The sequence below is a fragment of the Strongylocentrotus purpuratus genome, unplaced genomic scaffold, assembly GCF_000002235.5.
Source record: "Strongylocentrotus purpuratus isolate Spur 01 unplaced genomic scaffold, Spur_5.0 spur5_scaffold_3, whole genome shotgun sequence".
NCBI lineage: Eukaryota > Metazoa > Echinodermata > Echinoidea > Camarodonta > Strongylocentrotidae > Strongylocentrotus > Strongylocentrotus purpuratus.
The window spans coordinates 35,896,931-35,912,194 of record NW_022145609.1 but is presented as its reverse complement, the minus strand read 5'-3'; the positions used below and the strand labels follow the sequence as shown (position 1 = coordinate 35,912,194).

The 15,264-nt window shown below is 34.1% G+C and overlaps 1 protein-coding gene across 1 annotated transcript; it reads left to right on the top strand.

Moving 5' to 3' along the window:
• The first annotated feature begins 5,161 nt into the window (after window positions 1-5,161).
• On the top strand, window positions 5,162-14,186 carry LOC115928876 (E3 ubiquitin-protein ligase MIB2-like). The gene is made up of 5 exons (XM_030996903.1): window positions 5,162-5,290; window positions 5,753-5,968; window positions 6,720-6,895; window positions 7,383-7,585; window positions 12,084-14,186. The coding sequence occupies exons 1-5, from the start codon at window positions 5,168-5,170 to the stop codon at window positions 12,287-12,289; spliced, it is 924 nt and encodes a 307-aa protein (XP_030852763.1). The 5' UTR covers window positions 5,162-5,167; the 3' UTR covers window positions 12,290-14,186.
• Window positions 14,187-15,264: the final 1,078 nt, after the last annotated feature.

The following is a 15,264-nucleotide window of genomic DNA, read 5'->3' as shown; positions in this document are numbered from 1 at the left end:
CATCAAGTTGGAATAATTTTGTTTTACCTCTCTTCAAGAAATGATTGTGCAACATGATTTTAATAGTCTTGACCCAAAACAAAAACTGAGCAATCTTGAGAAGATGGGACCACCCTTCCTCTCAAACCGGCGCTATAGTTCTCTTTAGAACTATAAGCTAAGAAAGATAAACAACAGTCTTTTTCAACACTACAACAACAGTCCTTTTCAGGACTACACACACTTAAGAAAGAAATATTACCGAGGGTCCTTTTCAGGACTCCCCAATCCTTCCCTAGGTGTCTGGCATGGTGCAACCGCAAGCCTACTGTATATCTACATCACCATGCAAGCCGATAGTTATAAGCAGCAATTAACCAATCAGATTGCAGGGATTGATAAACCCATTCTATAATAAAGGTTTGAGAACATATACACTGCAACTATCAAGAATATAAAATATTGTCACTTTCATATCATGAAAAGGGGTAGATTAGATCTTAAAGCCCAAGTCCACTCGAAAAATAACTTACTTTCAATAGAACCAGAAAAATCGGACAAACCAATCAAAACGAGTATGAGCTATTGTTTTATGAATTTTTAATGACATGAAAACTTTGAAAATCACTGCACAAAATTGGCAACTCACTCATGAGTCTGTGACGTATGGTCCTCACTATACACTAATTATTTTTTGTATATTGATAATATAAATTTTCTATTTTCACCCTAAGAATCTTGTTTCTTCACACCAGCATCCAAGTTAGATTGTTAGTAATATGTGTTTGTGTGGATGCACAAATGAAGAGTATTTTTTGTCCAGTTTAATCATGAACAAATTGAATTTAGATAAACTATTTATATAAAAGTCAATAATTATGAAATACAATATTCAGAAAATAGTATAAATTCTTCAAAATTCATAACAGTTTTTGAGAAATATCATGCACGCAATATAATACAAATCATATAACCTGGGCAAAGGTATGGGGAAATCAAGTTTTGGGGGATAAAAAGGGAAATTAATAGGATTAAACTGTGTAAAACAATTGATACGTTGTGAGGACATGACGTCACAAACTGATAACCATCTTGGCAATTTGTGTTGTGATTCTTATTGTTCCATAGTTTTACATACTTTTTCAAAAATTCATAACTTTCTTATTAGTTATCTGATTTTGCTCAAACTTTTTTTGATTGGTTTGTCTGATTTTTCTGCTTTTATTGCAAGTAAGTTATTTTTCGATTGGACTTGTCCATTAAAGGGATAGTTGAGTGCTGTTGCAGAGGGCGCTACACAAAATAATTATTTTGTGAGATAATGAAAAACTGAGTGTCAAATTTGAAAGAACATAATATTTAAATGACGAAATCATCTTTATTTGATCAAAATCGGTTCAGAGACGGCTGAAATATAACGATTTCTAATACTTGTGTACCACCACAAATATTAGATATTTTGAAAAATTTGAAAAAACCGTTGAAAAATTAAATAACGCCTTATACGTCGTATTTCAGCCAATGCCGATGTTGGCTCTTTTGTTGGCATGTTCGTGTTGCTTATATTACGCACAACCAGCCGGCCCATGTATTATTATTTTTAATTTAATAATTAATTAACGGTCACCGTGTTTTTATTAAAGTGGAGCTGAATTGGTATGATCGTATTGGCTACATTTCACACATTTTAGGGTCTAAAATTACCTTCATGGCAATTTTAGGTTCTAAAAGGGCACTAGACATGTCATAGATAAGAATAAGAGCAATAACCATGCACTTTGAAGGCATTTGCGGCCTGAAAACAGAACTCAACTATCCCTTTAACCTTTATAGGCAACAGTGTTGCCTACAAAGTATTACTCTTTCTAACTCAAAAATCAGCACATTAATTCACCTGTTAAATAAGGAATTCCACAAAGTTGTTACCTGGTTGCAATGCAATAAATTGTCTTTAAATTTTGAAGAAACTAAATATGTTCTTTTTAAAACAAAAAATAAAAAAGCTAGTAATGATATCCCACAAGTCACTATGGATGGCAAGATTAATACCCAAGTATCAAATATTACATTTTTAGGTATCAAAATAAACGAATTTTTATCCTGGAAACCACATATTGATGATCTATGCACTCGCCTATGTAGAACTACTGGTGTCCTCCGCAGAATTAAATTTACTTTACCTAGACATATTATGATATCATTATATAACACATTGATTTTGCCTCATCTCACTTACTGTTGTATGATTTGGGGGAAATACATTTAAAACACACTAAAATAGACTTTTTATTACTCAGAAAAAAGCAAATAAGAACAGTTTGTAATGTACCATTTAATTACCATACAAGCAATTTATTTGTTGAATGTAAAACATTAAAGGTCTCTGACCTTGTACTTATGTATACTTATATCTTTATGTATCATTATCATACGAATGCCTTGCCAGATATTTTTAATGATCTTTTTAGCACAAATGCCTCCTATCACTCATATTTCACCCGTCAACACGCAGATCTTCATCAATTTCTTCCCAAAACTACAATTAGTCAAAATTCCTTACGCTGTACTGGAATTAAGTTATGGAATGACCTAGACAATGATATTAAACTAAGTAAAACTCTTGATAAATTTAAAAAACTCTTGAAAAATGAAATTTTCTTGCAGTACAAAAACCACGCTCAATTAAATAATGAATAACTTGCTCCACTTGTTCTTTTTTCTTTCTTTTTTTGTATATAAATGTTTTGTAATATTGCAAAGCACCAGCGGGGAGCGCATATAGTGACGCAGTGTCGCTTGACGTCGTGTCCTGTGTGCGTCCTTTGCTGGTGCTTTGCTGGTGCTTTGCTGTAAATGTCTTATCCTCATATACATGTAGGTCTTTATAATCTTTTTTCTTGTATATATTTGTTTTTCCGTTAATGTTGTTTTTGTTAATTTTCTCGATATATGTGTCATGGTTGGTGCCCCAATCACAAGTTTGTTTTCAAACTTCTTCAGGGGCTCCTAACCCCATGTTTTTATATTTTCATAAATTTTTATTGTATATGTATCTTTTTATGGTTGAATAAATAAATTGAAATTGAACTAGAAATTTAATTCGTCATGGGGACGAATTAGGTGGTCTGTCTTCACTTCTTATGAAAGATTTGAGAATGGGAAAAATGATATAGATATATAAACAATGATGATCATGATGATGATGATCATGATGATTTTGCTCGCGAAAGACGGGAATGTAGAATCCGGTTTTGAGAAAAAGTCATGTCCTATAGAGAATACACGCAAAATGTGAAAAATTGACATGCCTCCTTTAATCGCAAAAATACGCCATGATGCCTTTGTCAAAATGAAAAATTGTGTGAAGTGCACTCGTAGGGAATTGTCTCAGCTAGAACATATCCAAATTTAGAGGAAAATCGATCAATATTTAAAGAGATACAATCAATGTTCTAAAAATATGCTGACGTCATAATAAGCAAATAGAAATTTTGAGTTCAGAGGCCATTATGATGACGTCATGAGTTCATTGAGGGTCAAATGAGACATGAAATCATATCTACAATTTATACTCTATCCAAATATGAAAATAAAATTGGGGTCAACTGGCATCTTAAAGAGCTACAATGGATTTTGTATAGGCATGTTTTTGCCAATATATGCTATGTATTACAAGAGTTCACACGCAAGTACATGTATCTTAAACGGACGCTCATTCCGTTATTAATGTTCACAAACAGGTGAACAAGATATCAAAATGCTTGGAAAAATGTGCCAAATTTGATGATACAGAAAATTCGGCGATTTTAAGTTGCAAAATATCATGACGCGCGAAAACACGCGCGCGCGTTTTTTGCAAAATGCTTAAAATGGCCTAAAACGTATGCAAAATGAATTTGAGACGATTTCGAGCATTTTGAAATTTTGCACGCGCGTTGACGCGCGGTCGTACGCATGTGCGCGCGTTTTTTGACCTGAAATTGACCGGATGGATATTGACCTTAATCATGATAAATATGAATGAGAAATGCCTTTCCGTTATAAAGATACGATCAAAAGTTGAAAGTACCCCCCAAAACACAAAATGGCGCTTGGATGACGTCATGAAGACTTGATGACCTTGAAAATGTTTCTGCCAGGTCTTATGGCAATGACCTATGACTGTGCCATAATTGAACAAAATTGACTGAACCGATCTTGAGTTATCATCGGACAAAAAAGTGGGAACAATAAATAAAAATAAAGAATAAAATAAATAAATAATAAAGAAAGAAAATTCTGACGAAATCAATAGGTGATCTGTCTACGACAGACCACCTAAAAAAATTGAAATTGAAAATTGTGTTTATAACCTAATAAGAGACATGACAAATTCTAAGTGTACTTATCATATGCCTTGGAATGTCTTTGCAATAGGCCGGGCACAATATGACACCTGTACTCCTTTCAATACAAAGTGGAGGAAGAACCATAGTGGACCTCACCATGGACAGACAGGAAGCAGATCTGAAAGCGGTTTCAAGTGATCTAATGTCTGGCATGCACGCTGCTGCTAGCTTGGATAATACATAGTGTGTGGAGTTCATTCTTTCATTTTTCATTTCCAATGAATAAGACATATTAAATGAGCTTCAGAATTCAGCCGGGGATACAAACATATTCATTTTAGCAGATCTTGGTTCAGAGAATTATTATCTTTATAGTTAGCTCTGTTATACATGAAGGTCATTTGAAGAAAATAATGTATAAAGTCTATCAATTGTAATTGATTTAAATTTATCTTACATGAACAAGAACAGTTTCATAGAGATCTAGGTTTATTACAAGAAAAGCACCAATACGATGATTTATATATATACATATTTATTTTTGTTTGAGCATTAAAAGACAGCAGGACTTTTCAGCACCGTTAGTAGCAATTATACAAAATAATGTAAGTGTCAATAAAATTGTCTCTAAAGCAAACGGGAAACAAATGAAAAATTATTTTAAAGAATAAGAATGGGTGCAATGGAGAAAAAAAATATATAAGTTACAGTAAAAGGTTTGCTTGTGCCATATACGTTGTATTAATTCAGCCAATATTCAGGGGGAGGAACTCCCCTTTCCCATTCCTTTTCAACGGGTTTATGTATAAATTCATTATCCCTTAATATTTGATTAATCTCCATGCCTTGGTCACAGTGCTATGAGTAAACTCCTGGACAAGATACCTAGACTAGGGGAAGCAATGGATAAAAATGGCAGAACTCCTCTCTATTCAGCTGCTTTCAAAGGCTGCCGTGATGCTGCAGAACTATTGATCAAAAAGGTAAAAAGCCAGATGGTTAAAGCGTACCGCTACACATTATTCGACCTGCCTGAGATAAGATTTTCAAGGAATCTCAATTTAATAGCTATAGAAATTTGAACAAACATGATCTTTCTCACTTAAGTTCTTAAAAATCATATGAATATACTAAATTAAAAGTTCGGTAAAGGTCAAATCGACTTTAAATCATATACAATCTAATGACTAGTCCGGTGTCATTTAGTGAATCGGAGCCGACTTGGATTTTTCCTCCGACAATGAAGCTTTTATTCATAAATCAATGATATTGTTTACATGACTCGTCAATTTCACTTGTTCGAAATATAATATCGACTGCTCTTGCAAAGTCTTGTAAAATCAGATCGTAGTCGGATTGCAGATTTAGTGTGCGCTAAATCAGCACTCAGGCAATGCAACATTTGTCCATTTAATCATGATTTTTCTTTACATTTCTGCCGACAGGGACGCTGTAATGTGAATGTAGTTGATAGCGAATGTGGAACCTGTCCTCTTGCTGCAGCCATATTCTTTCAGAATTTCCATTTAGTCGATGTCTTGGTGAAGCATGGTGCAGACATCAACCTTCCAAACATTGTTGGAAAAACGTCCTTGCAATTTGCCGTCGATGTCCATGCTACTCGAGGACAAGACATGAAAGAAGAGCCATACATGGCCGAGGTATGACATAAAGTGAGAATATATTACCGAGGTGAAAAGCAAACTGAAAGTACATTTATATTAATAATAATAATAATAATAATGGTGGCTTCTTATATAGCGCACATGTCCGTCACGTTGAGACGCTCCATGAGGTACGAAGCAAACTGAGAGTATATTGCCGAGGTATGAATTAAAGTGGGTAGAGATTACCGATGGATAAAAAAAAACTGATAATATATTACCCAAGTATGAGACAAACTTGGATTATTGGCATGAAACAAATTGAATTTGTTTTGCTAAGGTAAGAAACAAACTGAGGTATAACAAAAAAGTGAGAAAATATAACCAAGGTATGAAACATACTGAGAATATGTTACCGAGTATGAAACAAACCGATAATACATTACTGAGGGATGAAACGAATTGAGAATACATTACACGTACCTCTAAAAACCCACGTTTATCACCCCAAATTGTGCAAATTGGCAGGCTATTTCATATACATATCACAATGAAATCTCAAAGGCTTTAAATCGTTAACTCTTAAGGATTTGACTAAAAATTTAACATTCAGGCAAAAGCCTTGAAATACGGTATGTTATGAGAAAAAAAAGAGGCCATATTTTGCATTTTGAAATCCCATATAAAGAAAAAAGTCTAATTCTTTGATTTGGAAACGAATCTTGATTCTTTTGAATAAACCATCAATGAAAATTAAATGACAGTATGACAACACGTGGTGATCTAACGACCCCATTTTTGTTTACAGATGAAGATGAAATGGGGACACCTTGGCATTAAGACGAACTCAGATGCTCTCCTTGCCTTCCTTGTCTCTCACGGTGGTGACCTGAATGCATTCAACAGTGAAAGGGTGACAATAAAGACACTGCTTCAGCATCAACCAATCCTGCAACCTCTACTTAAAATCCAAAGTCAGAGAGGGTATGACAATATTTTGTATACAAGACACACAATATAATATTTGCATAAAACGTGCATTTTAATATATAACATGGACATGATGTATAAGTCAATATAAAAATTCACTTTGTAATAACCCAAACTCGTTAATATCTAAAACTTTGTTGATTATTGATTTCATTTATCCGCCATAAATTACGCTTATGATAGTGATTAAATCGTTTGAATCAGCCTCATTGTGACGTCATTCTTAGAGTGAACTTGCCGTAAGCTAAAAAAAAGTTCCTACAATTTCAAAATGTCAGCTAAAAGTTACTTTGACTATTCATTCAGTTAAATCAAACTAACATCTCCGAAAACCACATGTTAACAAGACTTTCTTAAATTTGCCATTTTGTGGTAATGTGTAGTGGTTCTAAATTCAGAAGATATTGGTTTTTGTTTTCTTTCACCTGTAGATATGAACGTAATGTTTTAATTTTGTTTGCAATCTCTAAAACTCTTACAGAAAAGACATCGCCAGACAGCAGAGCACAGCCAATCGCCCCCTGCGTACCCTGACGGTGAAAACCAATGACACTGGAGCTGAGGCCAACTCTGTCTCCTCTCTCTTACAGAAAAGCACTGGTAGACAAGATTCAAAGAAACAGAGCTCTGGAGACTCCTCGGAGAAGTTTGCAGCGGGATCAGGAATACAGCAGAAATCTTCAGGTAAGGAATCCAATGATTTAATTGAATTGAATTGAAATTTATTTCCATCATCATGACAATATATACAAAGATAAAATATGGAATTTCATAACATGTAACAATATCAAAATTACATATAAAATTAACATAACAGCATTCAAAATATAAATGGAAAATGGTGCATCCGTAAAAGCCAGTAAGGCTTGACAATTGAAAGCACCTGGCGCAGAATTAATAATTAGATATACTTGAAGAGAAAAAAAAAGGGAAAATAAAAAGGAGTATTAGTAATATAGGTGTGGTCTTAAAATAAATTATGCGTCATAAAGAGAGAGAAGATGTTTCTTGTAAAGTCTTTTGAAAGAATTATTAAATCCAACAGATTGTAAAAATGGAGGTAGGGAATTCCACATTTTTGGACCAACATAACGTAGAGAATCGGTTAGTATATTGGATGAAGCATTCCAATGATGGATTTTATCAGCATTTCTTGTGTAGTGGGTATGGACCACATTGTTAAGGCTAAATAGGTGCATAAGGTTTGGAGGTAGTGAGTTTAAGAAAAATCGTTGCTTCAAGGAGGCAATTTGCAATTTATTAATATCATAAATATGTAAAGTATTGAATTTTCTAAATAAAGGTTGTGAGGGAGCTAAGAAAGGGGAATTAGAGCAGAGTCGTAATGCCCTTTTTTGAAGTCTATGTAATTTGAGTAACTTAGAGGGATGTTTCGTCGCCCAAACAGAATTGCAATACATAATATATGGCAAAATAGATGCATTATATAACATGAATAAGATACGAAGTGGAATAACTAATCTTAAGTGACTAATAATACCGACGCTCTGAGAAACCTTTTTTGTAATATAATTAATATGAGAAGTCCAAGATAGGTTTTCATCGAAAAGTACTCCAAGGTAATTAAAAACTCTACACTGTTCAATTAATCTATTGTTGATAGAAATAGATACATTGTCATATACAGGATACAGGATTTAGGTTCCTAGCATTTTTGAAAATAACAAATTTAGTCTTAGAAACATTCAAAGACAGCTTATTGCAAACTAGCCATTCGTAAACATACTCCAAATTAATATTCAGTTTATGGGTTAATAGATCAATTTTTTTTCTGAGGCAAGAATAGTCTTATCGTCTGCAAAAAGTGTGAATTTACAGAAAGTGGAACAGTTTACAATATCATTGATGTAAATCAAAAATAAGAGAGGCCCCAAAATAAAGCCCTGAGGGATGCCATATGATATTAGATTAAAAAAAGAACAATGAGAATTTACAGATGTAAATTGCTTCCTTTCGGCAAGAAAACTTTGAAACCATTTGTGAGGTAAACCTCTTACGCCGTAAAAATGTAATTTAACTAATAATATATCATGGGGTATAGAATCGAACGCTTTCGAAAGATCCATAAAAACACATATTGCATGATTATTTACATCAACATAATGGACTATTTTATCATATAAATCAAGAATAGAAAGACCTGTGGAAGAATTTTTTCGAAAGCCATATTGCTCATTAGACAGAATGTTGAAACGAACCAAAAAACTTGATAGTCTATTAAAAACTAATCTTTCAAGTATTTTAGAAAAAGAAGGCAGAATGGAAATAGGACGGTAATTATCAACATTATCTGTATCCCCTTCTTGAACAAGGGAATTACTTTGGCGATTTTCATGCTTGAAGGAAAATCACCATTTTTAAGCGACAGATTACAAATATGTGTTAAAGGTACGAGTAAAAAATTGATGACAGATTTTAAAAGACGTGTACTTATGTTATCATATCCGGAACTGTTCGCACTAGGCAATTTTTTAACAATAATTAAAATTTCAGTGATAGTTACTGGTTTGAAAAATAAACTGTGAACAAAGTTACCTTGTAAATAGTCAAAGAATTATAGATTAGAGTCAGGAATGGACTTAATAAGGTTTTCTCCAATGTTGACAAAATGATTATTGAAAATATTTGCAATTTCTTTTGGTTCATTTACAGTTTTTCCTTTGTATTGCAGCGTTTGACGCGTTGTACGATTCTTTTTACCCAAAATAGTATTCACAACGTTCCATGTTTAACGCAAATTAGACTTCACAGCAGTGAATTTATCAAAATAATATTTTCTTTTAGCACATCGTTTTAAGGTATTTATTTTATTACGATATTGTCTATATTTGGATTTATTTTCAAAAGAAGGGTCCAATTTATATTTACCATACAACATGTTAGTTTTCTTAATAAACTTCAAAATAGCAAGAGTTATCCAGGGTTTTTTAATCTCATTTCTACGGTAGCTTTTCTTCTTTTGATAAGGTATATGCTTATCACATAACGTTGTAAAACTATCAAGAAATATATCATATGCCGTATTTACATCACTTGATTGAAGTACCATGTTCCAATCAGTAATTCTCAAATCATTGGTTAAAGAGGCAACTGAAGTTGGGGTAATATTACGTGCAAAACACTTCGTATCGACTTCACTTGTACTGCGTGAACCAATTATAGATGAAATACTAAATATAGGAAAATGATCACTAATGTCAGAAACACAAATACCCGAAACAATACTATCATAGGTTGAATTTGTAAATATAATGTCAAGTAGAGTAGCTGAATCTATAGACAAACGAGTGGGTTTATTGATCAAAGGATAAAATCCAAAAGAAAAAAACATGTTCAAAAAGTTGCCGATACTTGAGACCTTAGTAAAATCCAGTAAGTTCAAATTAAAATCACCCATAATATAACATGTTTTATGGTTCAAAGAAATCGAGTGCACTATATTTTCAAATCTGTTTATGAAATCGATAGCACTGCTTGAGGGTTTGCGATAAACAACTCCTATAATCATATTCTTACAGCTTTTACTTTCAATTTCAATAAAAAGTGATTCTACTCCTACGATATTGAAATTAATTTTGTCTAAAATACGAAAAGTGAATTGGTCATCGATAAAGAATGCAACTCCCCCTCCTCTCCCTGACAAACGTGCTGACTTAATTTCAGTACTTTCAGACTATTCTTGGTGAGTGAGAAGATCTTGCCGTCATTGGACCACGTGAATTTCGTGTTCGGATGTTTCATGGCCCTGTAAAAAAGATCCTGCCGAATAGATGTCAGGTCTTCCCTGATGACGATACCGGTATTTTTCAATTTTGACTTTGCGGCATACATTAACTGACGTGCATTGTATCTTGAGAACTTGACGATTAGTGGTTTCGGATGATGTTTAGCTGTAGGAGTCGAACTGGACGTTGAAGCCGACTCCGGAGTAGCGATATGTTTAGTAGGAATTCGATGACTTCTATCGATATCACGTGGTTCTAATTTGACATTCATCTTCCTGGCTACTTCCAGAACAAGGTTATCGGTATTCTCGTTTACTCTCTCTGTGACACCGTAGATCCGCAAACATTGCCTTCGTGAGTACTGCTCTTGTTCGTCCAACAGAGACTCCAAACCCGCGATCCTTTTTTTTAGAGAATCTGAAGAATCCACCAAACTAGATATTTTATCCTCGCTCTTTTTCATTTCTAGTTGGAAGGATTGGTGAAGTTCACTTGCGATCTTCTCGTAGACTGTGTTGTAAATGTCGTCAACGATCTCCTTGACAACCAGAGGGGATCGCAACGCATGTATTACCTGATCCATTATTTCACGCTTCATGCAGCTGGGTGAATTTGAATTTGAAAGCTTTGATGGGGTTGACTGAGCAGCAGAGCTTTCTTCGGAGTCTTCGCAATCGCTGATATCAACATGCCCAGAAGCTTCGGCAAGCGATTGAAAAGGATTGTCGACAACTTCCTTCATTTTTACAGCGGCTTTTTTCTTTCCCTTTCTGGCGACAGGCATGATGTTGAAATATCACGAAAATTGACCTAAACTTAAACAAATACAAAAGGAGCACAAAAACGAACCTCAAAAGCTAGTAAAACTGTTCCTTGGATAGAGAAATCAAGAATGATATGTAACTTTCCAAAAGGGGTGTGTCAGTGTCTTAAACAAGAAAGAGCACAGAATCGAAACACACTGCTACAGATAAGGATATTAATCGATATTTATATTCTCTTCTTATAGTAGAACGATGACGAGGACTAAGTTAATCAGAAATCATTACCCACATCGGTCTCCTAAAGTTTATGTTGAAAACTAAGGAATCAGATTGTGATACCATCGATCTGGAGAAAAAAAACAGTGCTGAAGGCTCTAAAGCATAGATCCGTCATGTCGGTTTATATTAGGATATAATATACTGTTACTATTTATTTTCTAAGTCTTTGATTTAACTATGTTTTTTTGATAGTGTAAATATCTTATTTTCTAATATTGTTCTTATTTTTCATATACCTTTCTGAATCAGGAAAATTTCTGTGGAGGAAAAATCAAACTTGAAAATGGTATATTTCAAATTGTGATGGAATTGCGTTCAAGTAAGCTTAGAATGGACAAGTAATCAAGCGACAGAAATATTTTTCTTTATTCTCTGTATCTTATATCCTTATAGGCGATTTGCATCACCTCCAAGCTGAGCTCCAGCGCAAAGACGAAGAGCTAGAAACCCTTCGGTCAAGGGTCAAGACACTGGAACACCTGGTCAAGAAGAATATCTCCTTCACTTGTGGCCATAATGTCATCCGAAGCATTGCTGAGCTCATCCCTGAATGCCCATATTGCAGCGAGCCAATTTCTTCAGTCGTTGACTTGCAGTAGGGACCTTACCCTCTTAATGCAAAGGAGTGGAAACCTTTTTAGGATAAATATAAAGGATTGCTACCTTTAGAACTGAATACATTCAAACATAGTAATTTAATAGTTCTTCTGTTTAATAGTGGATCGCCGTATTTTATTTTCAATGTAGTTTTCCTCTCCAAAACGAAGCATGATCCCTAATATCACTCTCCCAAAGTGGATTTCCACTCCTGTACATAATTATCGAGGGCATTGCAATTATAAGGGTTAACGCCTCTTGGTTCTCATCGCACGAGTAGAGGTAATACCACTAAATATTTTAAAGGCTGAGATTTCAATACCACATTTTTTTACCAATGGCGGTGCAACTTTAGTGATCAATATTAATTCAAATCATTGCTGGGGTAACATGACAAAGGGTTCATTGAAACTACACGATTCGCATGTCCTCAAAAAAAGATTGACTTTAATGCAATTTCCGTAATGCACTAGTAATCATATTTAAAAAACAAATGGCTTTGTAGAGTTCATTATTATTATTCATTTCGAGTACATTTAATTATATTTCAAAATTCACCATTCAAATTGCATAGTACGTTTTGTTAGGGCTCGTCACAAAGTTTGTCTGACCTAGCAACAACTGACGTTTGCAATAGGCATCCTGCCAATTGTTATACAGTCAATTATAATACTTGGTAAACGTTTATAATTTTGATTACATTTTGAAAATGTCCCATTGGCCTGACGTTGTATGAGATCTCATCGACGATTTATTTGTCTTTTCAACTGTGATAATGATCATAATTATTATAAAATATATTACGACACTATTTATCCCTGATCATTGAGTAGATTTCATGCCATTTGTACAATAAATAGCACGTTTGATTTTGAATCTCTTCACTAAACGCAAAGGGCAAATTGGACATAGTACCTTAAACAACAATTTATCATGTTGTTGCTTAAGTATAAGCTGGTGTTATGAATGTGAAACTTAATACTTTCATCCAGTGTGAGTAGTAGATAAACAAGCAGGATGCATTATCTTCAGATCGAATTCAAATGTGGAGGAACGTATCTGTCTAATCAATGTACTAGAATCCTTGATTTTCGATTTCCTTTTTATTTTGTTTGTTTGAATGGACGTGCTATTAAAACTGAAAAGAAATCATTGATTAGTATCAAAACAAGATGTACCCATATTTTAGTCATAATAATGCTTTGTTTGTTATGAAATAACTAAAATACCCTGATATGTAGACAAGTCATTCCAGTTCTGGGTGTTTCATTTTCCACAGAAAAATGCCTTTTCATTTCATTAGGAAAATGAGAGAGTACGCTCTTTTTTGTTTTTTATTAGATATCGTCAGAAATTACTATGAAAGTTTTTTGTAACTTTTTCTTTGTTTTGTTTTGTTCGTTATGCAGTTACAGTATACTTTAATAATGTGCTTTGTATTTTTTCTTCCATTTTTAATTAGATGAGAATTATCCTATGTACTTAATGTTAAATAAGAGGTTGTAACAAAAACTATCTAAGATATGCAGATGAGCCCTAATGGCTCAAAATTCGTATTCAAATGTGCTTCTTTTAAAGTTATATTTGCTACTTTACAAAATAGGAGGGGCAAAAAGAAATAGCTCACGGTCATGCACTTAGTTCAACAAGGGACGATGTGTGTGGCGGTGGATTGCTTGGCATCATGTTATGCCTTTTAACACGACATGGACGCAGCCATTTTAGATGTGACGTACCAAAGTATTCATGTATCATGCACGAAGCTTTAATTGGAAAGACTTTTTATTCAATAACAAAACGTTTCCTTTTCAATGAGGGAAAATAATAGACGAGAAGGTAAAAAACTACATTTGGTAGAACTGTGTTGATTGTTTTTTTATGCCTCCGCCACCGAAGGTGGTGCCGGAGGCATCATGTTTTCGGGTTGTCCGTCCGTACGTCCGTACGTCCGTCCCGTTTGACCGTTATCACAATATCTCAAGAACCATTTAAGATTTAAACTGAAGACTCGGGAATAGTATTTATCACCATAGGAAGACGATCTGATTAGATTTTGGAGTACGTAGGTCAAAGGTCACAGGTCACAGAGGTCAACTTATGAAATTCCTTGTATTGAGTTTGTTAGCGCGATATCTCAAGAACCATTTGAGATTTAAACTTCAAACTTAAGGATAGTATGTATCACCATAGGAAGACGATCTGATTAGATTTTGGAGCACGTATGTCAAAGGTCAAGGGTCACAGAGGTCAACTTATGAAATTCCATACATTGAGATTGTTATCATGATATCTCAAGAACCACTGGAGATTTAAACTTCAAACTTAGTGATAGTGTGTATCACTATATGAAAACAATCTGATTACATTTTGGAGCACGTAGGTCAAAGGTCAAGGGTCATAGAGGTCAACTTATGAAATTCCATACATTGAGATTGTTATCATGATATCTCAAGAACCACTGGAGATGTAAAAACTTCAAACTTAAGGATAGTATGTATCACCATAGGAAGACGATCTGATTAGATTTTGGAGTACGTAGGTCAAAGGTCACAGGTCACAGAGGTCAACTTATGAAATTCCTTGTATTGAGTTTGTTAGTGCGATATCTCAAGAACCATTTGAGATTTAAACTTCAAACTTAAGGATAGTATGTATCACCATAGGAAGACGATCTGATTAGATTTTGGAGCACGTATGTCAAAGGTCAAGGGTCACAGAGGTCAACTTATGAAATTCCATACATTGAGATTGTTATCATGATATCTCAAGAACCACTGGAGATTTAAACTTCAAACTTAGTGATAGTGTGTATCACTATATGAAAACAATCTGATTACATTTTGGAGCACGTAGGTCAAAGGTCAAGGGTCATAGAGGTCAACTTATGAAATTCCATACATTGAGATTGTTATCATGATATCTCAAGAACCACTGGAGATGTAAAAACTTCAAACTTAAGGTTAGTATGTATCACCAT

Excerpts from the sequence above, each read along its gene's own strand:
- LOC115928876 (XM_030996903.1), top strand. The coding sequence starts at position 5,168 with ATGAGTAAACTCCTGGACAAGATACCTAGACTAGGGGAAGCAATGGAT. Across the intron at positions 6,896-7,382 it reads AAAATCCAAAGTCAGAGAGG|AAAAGACATCGCCAGACAGC; the intron begins GTATGACAATAT and ends AAACTCTTACAG. Across the intron at positions 7,586-12,083 it reads AATACAGCAGAAATCTTCAG|GCGATTTGCATCACCTCCAA; the intron begins GTAAGGAATCCA and ends ATATCCTTATAG.